Raw genomic sequence first — 15,902 nt, forward strand, 5'->3', positions numbered from 1 at the left:
TATTTTCCACTCAGTGGCTAGCAAGATTTTAATGCAAAACGGAAATACATGCACAATCAATTATATAATAGCAACATTCTCTAAATAATAAAGTGATATATTTATTGTAGTCCAATAATCGTATTTAAATTGTTATATTCTATATTTTTTGTTCAGCTTACGAATAAATAAATTTTACATATAATTTTACTTAATTTTATTAGGCTAATCATATAAAATTTCCGAGTCTAGGAGTTCCTTTATATATATGTTTTGCTAGCCTTGGAAATTTTTTGGAAAGTATTTGGCCTCTTTTAAATGACTAAATGCTTTAACAAAAATACTTTCTAAAGGTAAGATCAATCATATCCACCCTTATGTCAAACATTTAAACTTGCATTGTTATTCAACTTAGAGATCCAATAGCATTTAAAGATTGGAAACCCCTGATAGTTCATGTGGACGTGATAGAACACCGTGATCCATTCCAAGCAAACTACTAAAAAAGTAGCTAAATAAAATTAAAATGGTTAGGTTAAGTAAATATTACAACCCCACAGGTATTGACTATGAAGAACAAAATTGTCTCACATGCCATTATGACATTATAGATTTTAGTTTTCTGATATCATCCTCTATAGAAGTTCTAACAGATTGAGTTTCTGCTTCATATTTGGAATGAACTTCTATCTCTTCTTTTCTAAAACAAGAACGAACAATTAAATAAATTGATATAGACCAGCAATAACAGACTGGACTTTGCCTTATTTTTAGAATTCTTTATATCTTTTTTTCTGAAAACAAGGATGACCTTTAAGTTAGTAGTACATCCACTAGTATATTGTGTTCATGCTCAATAATTTGTAAGGCTGTCTTAACCTCTTTTCGAGGAAGTTTTGTGTTTATCAAGTTCGAAATTAATTCCTTATCATTATCCTAAAACTAAGCGCAAATGTCGTCTTTTTATGGCTTTCCTTTCATAATGTGGCGCGGCATGGATTGTTTGTTTATTTTGATGCGCACGTTCTTTACTTTTGAATGAGATATGAGAGTGTGAAGATTTCGGAGAACAAAATTGGGCCTATCATTGGTCTCATAGTGTGTGAACGACCCTAGTATATCAGGGATTTGAAACCATAAGAGCTTCAGGTAGAATTTGTTAATTTGATTAAGAAGAATGGTGTATAGGACGATTATATGTAGTTTTAAAAAAGGCTTTAGCCAGCTAAGCATGAAACTTAATTATGTTTAATATATGTTTTAGTAATTTTTATGTGCCTTTATTTTGCATTTAACAATGATTTATTAAACCAAATAATTTTCCTTTAAAGCCAAAGTTTCCAAAGATTCTTAGCCGTAGAGAAAAATGTTTTTTAAAAAGCAATTATGATTACGTGGTTATAAATAACTGGAATTATGAACTAATTGATATTGTAATTTCAGGTCTTTGAAATAATTTCATCAATAAATCTATATTCAAACCTGCTGTTGAAACTTGATGGTTCCTGGTATTGGGGGTTTGTATGTTCGCCAACTGATCTCGTGAACTTCCCGCTAATTCGGAAGTCAAGCTCAACCAAAGTGTCATGGTTGAGACAATTTCAAAGTATCTGATGGATAGGCGTTAGCATTCATCAAGAGATCAATAGCATCTAGTGAATTATTGATGCAATAAACTGTGACAATTTTTCTGTGAAATAAGTACCTAGTGAATCATTATGCCACTAACCAAAAAGCAGAAAATTGAGCGAGCTATCGCTATTGGCAGTGAAAGGCTAGAAGTGTTTGACGAACAGTTAAAAGTGTTTTATGACAATCTAAAAGCCTGCCAAAGTTTTAGTTCATGTGAAAATGTGAATGTAAAATCAATTCGTGACATTTTTAGTGAGGTCAAGGACCAATCTGACCTAATAAAAAGTCTAAAACCTGCCGTGGAGTCTAGTGAGCTGCGCGAGTTCAAGCGTGATTTGGATGAAGCTAGTGAGCAGAAAACTGTTGCAGATAAAGTCTATGCGTCGTTGGAGCAGTGTACAAAAATTCTGTACTGGCTTGACAATGATTCAGACGACGCGAGGTCAAGCACTGTCGCCAGGAACCTCGACGTCATTGAGAAGGTGAAGATGGACATGGGAGTGCTTAAAATTTCCGTGGAGTTGCGCCAAGAAGTACGTGATATGTACCGAAGGCTTAGAGAGATGGAACGTCGTTCATCTAATCTGGATGAGAGTGGGACACCTGCCATGCTCTCCAGAAGTATGTCTGCTGTGGATATTCGGAGTTCCAACCCGCAGTATGGGCGCTGGGACAACAGTTTGTTACCGTCGTTCGACGGTACTGACACGGATTACCCAAACTTTAAACAGGTCTTTAAGGATCTATGCTCTGGTTATGGATTTGCTGACCAGAGGTTAAGTCTGATGTTGTGTATGGAGAAGGTGATAACCAACCCGGAACTACGCAAGCAAGTGTCAGCGATTAGAGATCATAATGAACAATGGGCGTTTCTTGATCAGATGTTTTTATCAAACACTCGCCGGTTCATGAGGATTTTAACTAAGCTGAACAAGATGAAACCTGTGGATAAACCTGTGGACGTGGTTAGCGCAATTGCTACCTTCAAGAGCATGATGCAGGAGGTAGAAACCATCGTAGGTTCTGCAGCTAAGGATTACAATCACCTAACTCTTATTCATATTTTTAAAGACAAGTGTCCTGAAAATTTGAGAGACAAAATTATGATGGAGCTAGGTAGCATGAACCAGCCAGACATCCCGAAGATTGTAGAACTGCTGGAGAGGACCAGGGGTGCCATGTTGGCCGGTGATATGTCCTATGACACTGGCGCCGGCAAGAGAAATCGTGACAGAGCTGCAGCCGCGCAAGTATCTGGCCGCAACGACAATAAGAATGGAAAGGGTGGAAAGGACAAGGCTTCCAAGTGGAACAGTGCATGTCCTGTGGAGAGCTGCAAGGAGAAACACCCGATTTTCCGTTGCCTCACGTTTAAGAAGATGGATGTGGTTGACCGAAAGAAAGTTGTCCAGCAGAAGAAGTTATGTGAACTCTGCCTATGTGACGGCCATACTGCTGACAAATGTAATAAATCGGATAAGCTTGGTGTTTGTGGTACCAATAATTGCGACAGATACCATTCCAGGTTACTCCATGAGGCTAGTGCTGGTGTGAATACAGTTTACAAGTCAAGTTCTGCACCCAGCCCCTGTACCTTCTTACTTCAGTTAGTTCCTGTTGTAGCACCTGGCGGCGGCACCTGCCACGCCACGGTAATGTTTGACTCCGGGGCAAATTTGCCACTTGTGTCTGAGAAGTTATCCAACAAGTTGAAGCTGAAATCTACCGGCAGATTTACAACTATTTCTGTAGCTGACGGCAGTGAGTCTTCCTGCCGCAATGTTGTGTTTTATCTGAAGGATAGGGACGGCAATTTGAGGGAGTTTGAGGCAGCTGTCATGCCTACCCTCGGCGGGGCCAACAAGATGCGCTCGGTCCACCCCGAAACTGCCGCTGAGATATTTAAAATGCCGCCAGAGAGGTTTACATATATTAGTGGAGGCTTAGATATCATCATCGGAAATACACATCCTGACGTGTTTCCTTCAACCTACCAGAAAGTGGGCCAGTCTATGTTGTGGCGAACCATTTTTGGTAGTGGTTTTATCTGTACGAGTGCTGACGGTGGAGCTGGAGATCAAAAGTCGGCTTATAAGGCTGTCAGTGTCAGTGGAGGCACCTTGCCAGACTTTCTGACGTCTGAATCGTTTGGCGTACAGCCGCAGGCACTTTGTCCAGGATGTACTGCCTGTCAAGAGTGCAAGGCTATGGCCGACGGCACTACCTGGGACCAGCGTGAGAGGCAGAGGATAATTGAGGCAGGTTTAACACTAGACTTGCAGTCCAACAAGTGGACAGGTCAATATGCTTATATCGAAGATCCTCACACTTTACCCTACAATGAGAGTTTAGCCCGCAAAATTGCTGAAAAGGATCGTGCCAGGATGGTCAAGGAAGGTACCTATGGAATGTATGTGGAGGTATTCAACGACGCCATAAGAAGAGGCGTTTTTCAAAAAGCCACGCCTGAAGAATTGCAGTATGAAGGGCCTAAGTCTTGTTCATCAATAGTGGTTGCTTTCAAGGAGGATTCAAGTTCCACACCCATGCGATTGTGTGCAAATAGTTCTCTGACGTTCAAGGGTACCAGTTTTAATAACATAATGCTGGGAGGCCCGCCGCCAATGCAGAAGATTTTTTATCATTTGATGCTTTTCCGCGGTTACAAGGTTGGTATAACCGCGGATATCTCCAAGTTTTATAACTCCATCCTGGCCACAGAGTTTGACAGCCAGATGAAGAGAGTTTTATTTTCCCCGACGCCAGACGGTCCTCTTGAAATTTACCTGACTAAAGTTGTGAATTTCGGCGAGTTAGCCGCGGGAAATTTGGCAGTTACAGCCCTGAAGTTGACGTCCCGCCTGTTCGGCGGAAAGAGTGAAGCAGAGGTCAAGGAGATGTATGGAGAGGGGCAGATAAACGGTAGTGAAATTGTTGCTAAACCTGAGTTATGGAAGGAGCCACCAATACCTACCTACCCTGATGAGGAATTCAAGTTACCTCAGATTCCAGTTGCAGTCAAGCTTGAGAAGCACAGCTTCATAGATGACGTTATTTCGGGAGCAGGATCGAAGCCAGAAGCCAAGGAGATGATGAAAGAGGCCGACAGAATTATCGGCAAAGGTAGTTTTTCCTTTAAACAAGTCATTTATTCTGGAGATGATTGCCAGCCTACCAAGGTTCTCGGGCTGATATGGAAGCTAGCCACTGATGTGTTGTCCATCGCCACAAGAGTCAACCAAGATGGTAAGGTCAAGGGAAAGAAGGTGAAAGAGGATGCTGATTTGTACAACCTCCAGGACGCCTTGGACGAGAATCTGACAAAGAAGATGGTCCACAGGTTCGCCGCCCAAACCTTCGACCCGATCGGGCTTTGCAGCCCTATTCTGTTGAGAATTAAACTTGTCCTGCAGAAAACATGTTTGCTGAATTTGGGCTGGCAAGATTTCATTCCAAAAAGTCTACGGGATGAACTTGTTAAGTCGCTGGAGGACAGAGCTGAGGTCGCTAAACTGGAGTTTGACCGTTGTGTGGTCCCGGATGAACCAACTGGCCTTCCATCCTTGATGATGTTTTCGGATGGGTCATCAGAGGCTTATGCAAGTAATGCATATTTGAGGTGGCCAACTAGACAAGGATTTGAAACGTTTCTGCTAGCCACCAAGTCAAGAGTTGCGCCGGTCAAGTGTGAATCAATTCCACACCTTGAGTTGATGGGGTGCCAGATGTCCACAAGGTTGGCAAAGTCCGTCAGAGATGCCCTGCCCTTTGATATTATCAGAGTGATGTACTTTACTGATTCATCGTGTGTTTTATCACAAATAGTTTCCAACAGTGCTATGTTGAACACATTTAATTCTCATCGTATTGGAGAAATTCAATCTGCAACCAACAAGGATGACTGGAGGTGGGTCCCGGGGACGCACAATGTTGCAGATTTGGGCACCAGAAGCACCTGCAAGGTATCAGATTTGGGACCAGGTTCCAGGTACAGATTGGGCCCAGAATGGTTGCGCCAGGATGAAAGTGCGTGGCCGGTGAAAACTGCCGAAGAAGTCAAGCAGGTTTTACCCCCAGAGGAGTTGAATACCAAAATGGTTAAGTTATGTTCAATGAAAGTTGCCGGAGAAGCCGCTGAAGATGTCTTTAGGTTCAAGCACAGGAGATCATTTGGACAGGCCAAGCGTATTATGGCAGTTGTCCTGCAAGTTGCGAACACCTGGTTGAAGAAGCTAAAGAGCAGACAAGAAGGTAAGACTACAGCCGCTGGTAGTCATGTAGCAGCCGCAGATTCTGTGTACAAGCCGTCTTTGTACAATTTTATGGCGGCGGCGGAACTTTTCATTGTGTCACGAAGCCAAGAGGATGAGTGGATAAATGACGCTAAAGGCAATTATGCGTCATTAAACCCATTAGTGCATGAAGTATCATTGACCTGGCCTGTCGTTGGTTCCGGAGGAATTTATGTGACCAGGGAGATGAGAATACTTAAAATGGTTGGTCGTGGAGAGCCCGTCATTGACGCCATTACTGGTGGCCGTAAAATGATATTTGAAGACATGCCAGGTTTAATAATTTTGGAGCCTGGTAATTGGTTAGCTGCTGTTTTTATGAGAGAAGCGCATGTTGAGCTTCACTCTGGTGTCCGTGGAACTTTAGCTGAGAGCCGCCGTTGGTGCTGGATTGTGAAGGCAAGGAGGTTGGCCATCATGGAAGTGAAGAAATGTTGGCCCTGCAGTGTTGAAAGGGCTAAGGAATGTCGTACTACCATGAAGGATGTGTTACCTGACAAGTTGGTCCCGAGCAGGCCTTTTGAAGCTGTGCAGGTCGACCTGATGGGTCCGCTGGTTACGAGGAGAGCTGCCGCCAAAACGAGGAGTCAGACAGCAACGAAGAAGGTGTGGGTGTTCGTGGTGGTCTGCAGGTTCTCAGGGGCGTTATGGTTAGATGCCTTGGAAAAGTATGATACCAGCAGTATCCTGTTGTCCCTGCGCAAGTTGGAAGCTGTTCATTGTCTGCCGAAGATCATAGTAAGCGACATGGGCACACAATTATCCGGTGCTCGCAAGGTTTTAGAGCAGAAGTTGGGCAGCCAGGTAGAGTTTTCTTGGTCTCAGATCCCGGCCCGAGCCCACCATTTCATTGGGCAAGCTGAGAAAATGGTGGGATTAACCAAGAGATTGCTGTCCAAGAAGTTGGTGAATAGTTCTGTTAATTTCAACGAGCTCCTGGTGCTGTTGGCGGAGGTTAGCAAGTTGATGAATAGCAGACCATTGACGATTGAAGCTGCGAACGACGTGGAGAATTGGCGGCTGATTACCCCTGGCCAGCTGCTGGGAAATGTTGACCGCCAGCCGTTGTGCAATGTGGCGATGAAACCGGAGGACCAAATTTCCTCCAGGTTGAAGTTGTTGGAAGATTTGTCTGCCCAGTTTTGGACTGCCTACCGCCAGGAGATCCTACCGAAGATATTACGGATGTCCAAGTGGAAGGATGAGATGGCAGAGCCACTGGCTGACGGAGATATAGTTCTGGTTACGAGTACCAATCCGCTGATGAGATGTTTGAGGATGGGCCGAGTGACGAGAATTGAGGATGGAAGAAAGACTGCAAGAGTCTTGTTCAGGCTGACAGATAAATCTCCCCTAGAAGAACATGCTGTATCAGTCAGGCAGTTGTTAAAAATTATGATTAATAATTGATTCTTATTTTATGGAAATTGAGATTTTTTTAGTAAAAAGCCACATTTTTCATATGCCTATTTTTATGCCTAAAATAAGAATCAAATGAAATGCGATTGAATTTTATTCTATTTCATATGCTCAAATTTAATTTTATTGAGTTTAATTTCCTTTCAAAAGTACAATTCATTATAAAACTTACCTGAAAAGTTTAACAAAAAGGAATAAATGTGTCGAGGTTGCGTGATTCGATATTTATTCCAAGAAAAAAATCAAGTATTTTTTTTAGCAGATTTTTTTAAAATTATATATGAATTTCAATCAAGTAAAACATTTTTATTCAGATCAAGGAATGATTGAAAATTCATATTTAAAGTCTCATATTTTTTTACAAAGAAAAATTGGTATTTTTTTCATAATTCCGATGAAAATTCTAACGAAGATATTATTATTTTGCTATTCTTTAAGTATTAAAAAGTTTTATTGTTGATTAAGATATTACAGTTCTTATTCATTAGGTTTGAAAAACTTTCTGCCCAAGGATTTTGAAATATTTTTTCTTACTACTCTTTTTGATGCTTAACAAATTTAGTTTTAAGTACCTATAAATCTTAATTTTCTTGTCTAAGATTTATTTCGTTGATTTTTACCATTATTTGTTTACATTTACATTTCAACCTGATTTCGTAGGTACTTATTGATTTATTAATAATGATTTATTACCTATTGATTATGAAATGATTATTATTTAGTATAGTTGTTATATTTACAACATCATGATTAATAGGATTATCTATTTAGGATTTGTGTATGTGATCTTGTGATTGTCATGTGCAGGGAATGTTGTATGGTACAAACCAATCCCCATCCTTCTATCCTAAAATGTGAGGTATTATGAGTCCTAGTGAGGAGTATAATATTGTGTATGCATTTCACGGGGTTTCATTTAGTTAGGAGCAAAATTGTCACGTTTTCGGGATGTGGCCATTCTCATGTGATTATGGTGAGTTGAGTTTAGTGAGAAATGTTGCTAGTGCTCAGCGCAAAAAAAACCTTGAATCTCGTTAAGGAAGTTAATTTGACTTTCAAACGGGGGGTGTGTCTTAACCTCTTTTCGAGGAAGTTTTGTGTTTATCAAGTTCGAAATTAATTCCTTATCATTATCCTAAAACTAAGCGCAAATGTCGTCTTTTTATGGCTTTCCTTTCATAATGTGGCGCGGCATGGATTGTTTGTTTATTTTGATGCGCACGTTCTTTACTTTTGAATGAGATATGAGAGTGTGAAGATTTCGGAGAACAAAATTGGGCCTATCATTGGTCTCATAGTGTGTGAACGACCCTAGTATATCAGGGATTTGAAACCATAAGAGCTTCAGGTAGAATTTGTTAATTTGATTAAGAAGAATGGTGTATAGGACGATTATATGTAGTTTTAAAAAAGGCTTTAGCCAGCTAAGCATGAAACTTAATTATGTTTAATATATGTTTTAGTAATTTTTATGTGCCTTTATTTTGCATTTAACAATGATTTATTAAACCAAATAATTTTCCTTTAAAGCCAAAGTTTCCAAAGATTCTTAGCCGTAGAGAAAAATGTTTTTTAAAAAGCAATTATGATTACGTGGTTATAAATAACTGGAATTATGAACTAATTGATATTGTAATTTCAGGTCTTTGAAATAATTTCATCAATAAATCTATATTCAAACCTGCTGTTGAAACTTGATGGTTCCTGGTATTGGGGGTTTGTATGTTCGCCAACTGATCTCGTGAACTTCCCGCTAATTCGGAAGTCAAGCTCAACCAAAGTGTCATGGTTGAGACAAAGGCTTTTATAACTTTTAAAAAATTAACAATAAATTGCCCATAAAAAAGACTATACGTTTGGCATAAAAAAAGAACTCAAAAGTACAAAAACTAGCGCAGCAATAAAAAATGTATTTTGAATCTTGTTTAAGTGCTAACAATCAGGCTAACTGATATAAAGGATGTTTGTTTAAAGTGAGAAAAATATTGGTAAAATCATAAAATTACTATTAAAAATTAAAAGCGAAGGAAACAAAAATAAGGAATATATAAACATTAATATTCCGTTGTCCTATTACTCTATAATACCTGAAATGTTGGAAGAGCCTGTCCAGTTCCACCTTCTCCTTGGATTCCAGCAACTTGGTCTTCGCACTCAACTCATTCAGTTTGACACGAAGAGTGTCAAGATACATGTCATTTTCACTTGCACAATTTTGGTCCCTGAAACATAATCCTTTTGATAAAGTAACAGGATGTCTGCTAATCTATCTGTTTGTACTAAAGGATCTGGCTAACCGCTGAACCGATGCAGTGGTTCTCCGTTACAGGGTAGCTTCTCATAGGTCCTGGGAAGGTTTATAATTATAAAAAATATTTTTAAAAAAATAAAAATGGGGGTGGGATGTTTGGTCCCAGCAAAATAATTTAGACTTTAATCATGTAAAGTAAATTATTCTTAAACAGAAAAGAATTGTCATATTGTCATGAAACTCTCCATGATTGCATATTTCTGACATTTCTCGTAACATTGCCATTAATGTAAGTGGCATTTTTTCATGAAGTTTACAAAATGTCAGACTATATTAGAATTTTTATTGTATATTATTCTTATTTTACCAATGTCAGTTCTGTAAACCTTGTTTTCAGGAAGATTAGATTGAATCACAAGAATCAGTGGGTTGTTGACTTTACAAACCTTAAACTTTCTACTGTTGATCTGACTTGTTCTGAGATTTTATCTATTTCTTGATGGATTCGCTTCCAGTGTTCTACATTTCTCATTATATTAATATTTCAAAAGCAAAGCTACTTTATAAAAGTGTCATTTAATGGATCTAAAAAGATCAGGTCTTAGAAAAACGAGTTGTGTAACGGTATTCAGAAAGAAAACACAGGCTAACAAAACTGGTATTAACTTTATTTTAATATTCTTGGAAAATTGTCTATAATATACAATTTTTTAGAATGAATGATAATGAAATGTTCCTGATCTAATTAAAGTTTTGATTTCAGGTACCTTCGTTATCTAAATAACAAGAGTTACAATACATGTACATAAATACTAAGTAGCAGAGATCACAAATATTAAAGTACAGCCGTGATGCTGAAATAAAAAAGTGAGTTAATCCAACTCAAATAATGCACAAAAAAGAAGAACGGACTAGTGTAGATTTTATTTTGAATTGGGTTGATTTGTTAAGTTTGTGTCAAAAAAATCATTTTCGCTCTTCCTGTTCCTACAGTTCATGGTGACAGACAGACATTTTGACGGACAGTTCTATTTCTAAAATAGCTTTGTTACTATAATTTTATTTTTACTTGCCATTACCTGTTCAGGAGTTAGCCCCTCTTTATTTATTATATCTATTGGAACTCTTGAATCCTAAAATATTTGCGAAAATTGGCAAACTATATAATATCTGTAACCAAACCGTAGACAATATTGATTCTTGGGAGGTTGAAATATGGCAAAAAAAATACAAAACTTGTACGAAGTTAGGTTGGGATGGTCATCTCCACACCCAAAAGGGTTAGATTTCAGGTTTATTCTATCTATACATCTTTATCGACTTTAAAATCAAATTTGAAATAACAGTATGTTCATGTTCATGTTTTTATTTTATGAATAAAATTTATCTTTCAAATTGTATGTCAAGGTAAAGATTCCAAATTTAACAGGATTGAGGCATTTCAAATTCTTTTCTTTACCTTTAAAAGCAACTTAACAGCATCCAGATTCCCCCGTTTACATGCACACATCACGGAGCTCGCCAGAGAAAATTTGTTCTGGAAGACGACATCCACTCTCAACAATAATTCCATAATCTAAAATTTTAAACATTTTTTGTTCTTTCCACATACTAAAACCTGTCATTTGAACAAAGTATAATTATTATCTAGGATATAAGAGTAAACAGTTAAAAATTTAATATCTATTTTCTAAATATTGATTTAGTATCCTTTTCTATGAAGGCTCAGCAGCCTGATTTGCAATCAAACGAGCAGCTTTTAGAAACCTCACCGTCAGCTGCGCAATATTCCGAAGGCGCACAGCTTAAAAAAGAAACACTTCAGTCACATAATTAATCTAATCCCTTGTCATCCCAACAAAACTGGAATTAATCTTATTATTTAAAGTGTTTCTATCAGCGGAAAGGTGTCTATAATACGATGAGATAATCACTCGGCTATAGACCTTACTACACATTACTTATTACAAACTTGTACATATAGCTTACCTTTATATGGCCATTACTGCATGCCCACATGAGTCCAATACTTAATTCTTCGCTTGAAAGACCAAGTATATTGTTTCTGGAAAGTAAAAGAAAAATTATGTCATGTTTTTGTAGTTCAAAAATGTGTAAGAATTAACTTCATTCGTCTTCAGTACAAAATATTATATATTCAAATCTCTTTTCAAAATTACGTCAGGGCGTTTTTGTCAATATTTAAACTTACATAGAAAGAGGAGTTTGTAATATCTGATAAATTTCATCAACTTTGCCCATCTTACAAGCGCTCCTTCATCGTCAAAGATTTTAAAGATTTTAAAAAGATAAGTTGGATATTTAAAAATCACGCAATCTTCCTGATTGTTAATAGTTAAACTAAAGAAAAGTATTAAGTAATTCCTTCCAAGCTTAAAGAAAAATGTTTTTTGACTTATGTATTCACTAAAAATAAACCTTTTAGGTTTGTACCTTTTTTAATGCGAAAAATTGTTTTAAAATTGATTAATAATTGTAGATTTTCCTTCCGTACTACTGTTCATTTAAAATCAAAATCTTTTCCTGAACTTTTGAACTCTAAATTTTCTGAAATTAGAGAAAAAATAAAAACAATATTATTAAATTTATTGAACTAAATTTCTCATTACCAGAAGACTGAATTAATTTCTTATGCAATAATGCCTTCACTCTAGCTATCACCAGAAATTATGAGGAGAGTTAAGAGTTCCTTAAAAACAGCTAAAAACCTTGATATTACCAATATGGAGAAAGGAAAAAATTGTCGTCAGTTAGATTGCTAACATGGGCATCATTTGTTGGTCAGTTCTTCTATCCAGAAGGAGGGGAGGGAATAGAATAAAAGGGGTGGATGGGGGGATAATTATTTTAGCCAGCTACAAGTTTCACTTTATTAGAGTACATGATAATCTGATGTAAGATCCAAGCAATAATAAATCCATTTTTATACAGTATTATCCTTACTGTTAATACCTTTTAAAATATGAATTTTACCTTATGTAAACCAATATCAAGACAGAAACCAAGAAGATAAGAGCAAAATGTGCTGCTCGGAATATGTTGTCAACCTGGAAACCAAGAATCATGTATCTTAAGTTACATTACCCATTAACGGTCGGTGATTTCTAATTTCAGGTTGTAATTTTTGCATCCTGAAGGGCACAGGATGCCAGCAAACCTGGCAAGGACATACAGGTAAAGAGCAAAAATATACTTTTGACTTAAACAAAGCATTTGTGTCAAAATACTAAAATATCATATAGTAGTACATCCTCACCTTATATAAAATATAGGAATTAAAGTCAATTTCAGGTTCCAGGTATGATCATGATTAAAGTGTGGAAAGGGGTCCGACTTTTAAGGTTTAATAGTTATATAAAGGATGTCAACATTTATGAGTAGCGAAGCTTATGAACATATGAAAATGTCAAATATGAAGAGCATATAAAAAACTAAATTAGCCGCGTGGCTGAATACAAATTTGCTGCTTATGTTTAGGTTGGCTGCGGCTTAAGATTTTAAAGATTCACAGCTTTCTTAAAATCGTCCAGTTTCTTTCGGCTACATCTTCAGGTTCCAAAAAGCTGCATTGCTACCGCAGGTTGCACCTAAGCTAATTGGGTGGCTTAGAGAGCTGCGTAGCTCACAGTTAGGCCTAAGTGGTTGCTTAATCAGCTCCACGGATAAATTGTAAGGGGTCTGTAAGCAGCGCGGCTATGTCTCCGGCAATTGTAAAATATACATATGTTTGAATGTATACCACATCCAAATGGATGGACCGACAGACTAAGTGGGAATAGTTATTTATCGCATTGTTTTATAATTAGCTTTCCATGAATATAAAAATGTACAATTACAGGATTAAAACCAGTTTTGTTAGCCCCGAGATGCTGATACAATACATATTTTTTCCAGGAATAAGGGATAGGAAACCTGGCCATAAATTAGGTCCCAGCCTAGTTTTGAATAGGATACTGCTACTTTTACCATTTCCTAAGTAAATGACGTTACTGGAGGCAGCTCCAAATTAGCTATTGCTCTAAACCAATAAGGATCAGCATGTTTTGTATCAACCAATAGACAATTGGAGGCAAACTATATAAAAACCGCGGCATTTTTAGAAGCAGACAATTCTAGAAAAAATAATGATTTGTCTGCTACTAAAAAATAAATAGAAATGGTATTTGATCACATTTGCTTAATTATTAAATCTGCTCAGAGTTAAACATTAAAAAAGGACCTTATAGAAAAAACAAAAATAGAGGGATTATTTTTTGGAAAGTGGGTAGCTACAAATTTTCATTTGGTAGTTTATAAATTAAATGTTGTATTTTGAATTTTAAAAATTTTATACGGAATTGATACAACACCTTAACCCTAATATTTTTACTATACTATACAGTACAAATATATCATTACATATCTAAAGAACTTGATAGAATGTTACCCAAGTGCTTATTTATTAATTTATTTGTTTTGAATTTTAATTAGCAATTATATTTTCAAATAAAATTTTTACTCATTAATAAAAATGCAAATAATACAACCTAAAATCTGTCTGAGGGAAACCCAACGATAGCTTTCTGAAAATTCAAATTACCAAAGTAAAAGATAAAAAAATTTTGGAAGAAAAAAATATCATAACGTGATTTTAACAAAAGCCATTTATATATTTTTTTTAAAAAGTTCAATTTTTACTTTAGACTAGCTTACATGGATTTTATTCTATACTTTATCTACACACACTCACACACCCAACTATTTTATTAGCGTTGATAACGAACTAATGCACCATCCAATAACTGTTTTTTAGGCCTAGGCTTGTAACAGGCCTGAAATAATATTTTCCTACGTTTCCCATCCCTTATCCCTGATTTTTTCAATATAGCTAAGAATCGGTTCTTATCCACCGGATATTAATTGATTTCGGAGCTGTACTGGCATAATGATTCTTAACCTTGTCTGATTCTTCAAAATCTTTATGCTTGGTGCTGCTCATTTTTTTGTCTAAAATGTGAATATAAAATATACAAAAGAGGTAGAAATTCTGTCTGAAAAAAATCTCGGAATTAGACTGACAGAATGATTGTTCATGTATGTCTTTTAGGTACACAATTGTTTAATATTTCTTTTGATTTCAGCTTGTGTCTTCTGAAAAGTCTATTTTTCCCTGAAAATAAAATATCTACACTAGACATGGACTTTACAGTTCTTGTTAGAAGCGAAGCTTATCTTCAAGTGTTTATCTTTCTGCCCGTCTGTTATAAATGCGTCGCCCAATTTTCATTACTATCTTTCAACTTATAAATATCAGTAAAATCAGTTGAGGGTGAGGGAGTGTAAGAATTGCACAGACAAACTTAAATGTAAATTTATGTTTTTTGAAGTTTTAAATATTCTCTTCCATTTCCAATTTTTTATTTTTTATTTGATTGAGAACAGCTTAGCTACTGTTGGACGTACTCGTCCTTTTTTCTACTTTAAACATTTTGTTTTTGTAATTGAAATGTTTGTCAACAATGTTTAACCTTAATGACTAAAATCATTCACTTTAAACAATAACAAAAAAAATATTTTAGCTATTATGTATCAAATTCACACTTTTGCAAAACATAAAACCGCGATATCAAATTGAATCCTCATAAATATTTTTTTATTGAAAAAAACAAGATATAAATAATTACCAGAAATTCTTTAAGTCTATTTAAAACGCGTTAATTATTTTAGACTTTTTTTAGCACCAAATTTTGTTTAATGTGATGACTATTATTCACAATATTACAAGCGCAGAATGAAATCATAAGGGATAAATAAACACTGAAAATCTTTTGAATGCCTTTTAACTGCTTGAAATATTTTAGACAACTACTGTAAAAAATGGGTGAATTTGTTTTTAGATTTGTGTGTGCGTATAGGTGTTTGAGTGTGTGTGTGAATTGCTAGAAAGGAGAATGCTCCTAAAAACAAAGCTTTTAAACTTCTCCTGTTTTATGCAAAAGGAGGCTGTTTTTGCCAAGGGTTTTTTAACAAAAGTTTAAAAATTAAAGACCCTATAATCTATGCAGGCAAATCAAAGGGGGGGAGGAGGGGGTATAGTGGTGATTACCACATCCAAACAAAAATGAGAGTATCAAAATTTTTAGAAATATTTTACAAATGAGGAAAATTTTGGACATTTCATGCCCAAATGTGGGTTTTGTCCGCCCCCCCTCCCCCCCCCTCTTAGATTTTGAGACTTAAATATAAGTTTCATAACCGGTTAGGGACTTTTTAAAAAAAATTATAGGAAAATGCATTGGTCCATTAATATATCAGCATCCAGACAAAGA

General features: G+C 36.5%; 1 protein-coding gene across 2 annotated transcripts in view; it reads right to left on the minus strand.

The window, feature by feature from the left end:
- Positions 1 to 14,578, minus strand: part of LOC145322234 (uncharacterized) — a 14,677-nt gene extending 99 nt beyond the window's left edge. Inside the window, exons 1-11 of one of the 2 annotated variants that reach the window (XM_080164096.1) lie at positions 14,531 to 14,577; positions 12,568 to 12,641; positions 12,116 to 12,141; positions 11,786 to 11,846; positions 11,563 to 11,638; positions 11,033 to 11,149; positions 10,653 to 10,706; positions 10,310 to 10,349; positions 10,020 to 10,092; positions 9,410 to 9,544; positions 1 to 679 (exon numbers count right to left, since the gene is read on the minus strand). The exon at positions 1 to 679 is cut by the window's left edge and continues 99 nt beyond it. In XM_080164096.1, coding sequence (XP_080020222.1) covers positions 577 to 679; positions 9,410 to 9,544; positions 10,020 to 10,092; positions 10,310 to 10,349; positions 10,653 to 10,706; positions 11,033 to 11,149; positions 11,563 to 11,638; positions 11,786 to 11,846; positions 12,116 to 12,141; positions 12,568 to 12,641; positions 14,531 to 14,572 — 801 coding nt within the window. In that variant the 5' untranslated portion in view covers positions 14,573 to 14,577 and the 3' untranslated portion in view covers positions 1 to 576. Of the gene's footprint in view, positions 680 to 9,409; positions 9,545 to 10,019; positions 10,093 to 10,309; positions 10,350 to 10,652; positions 10,707 to 11,032; positions 11,150 to 11,562; positions 11,639 to 11,785; positions 11,847 to 12,115; positions 12,142 to 12,567; positions 12,642 to 14,530 lie in introns of both variants that reach the window. The other variant, XM_080164097.1, reaches the window with a different exon arrangement.
- Between the last annotated feature and the right edge of the window lie 1,324 nt (positions 14,579 to 15,902).

The sequence above is a fragment of the Acartia tonsa genome, chromosome 6, assembly GCF_053477335.1.
Source record: "Acartia tonsa isolate MP-2025a chromosome 6, ASM5347733v1, whole genome shotgun sequence".
NCBI lineage: Eukaryota > Metazoa > Arthropoda > Copepoda > Calanoida > Acartiidae > Acartia > Acartia tonsa.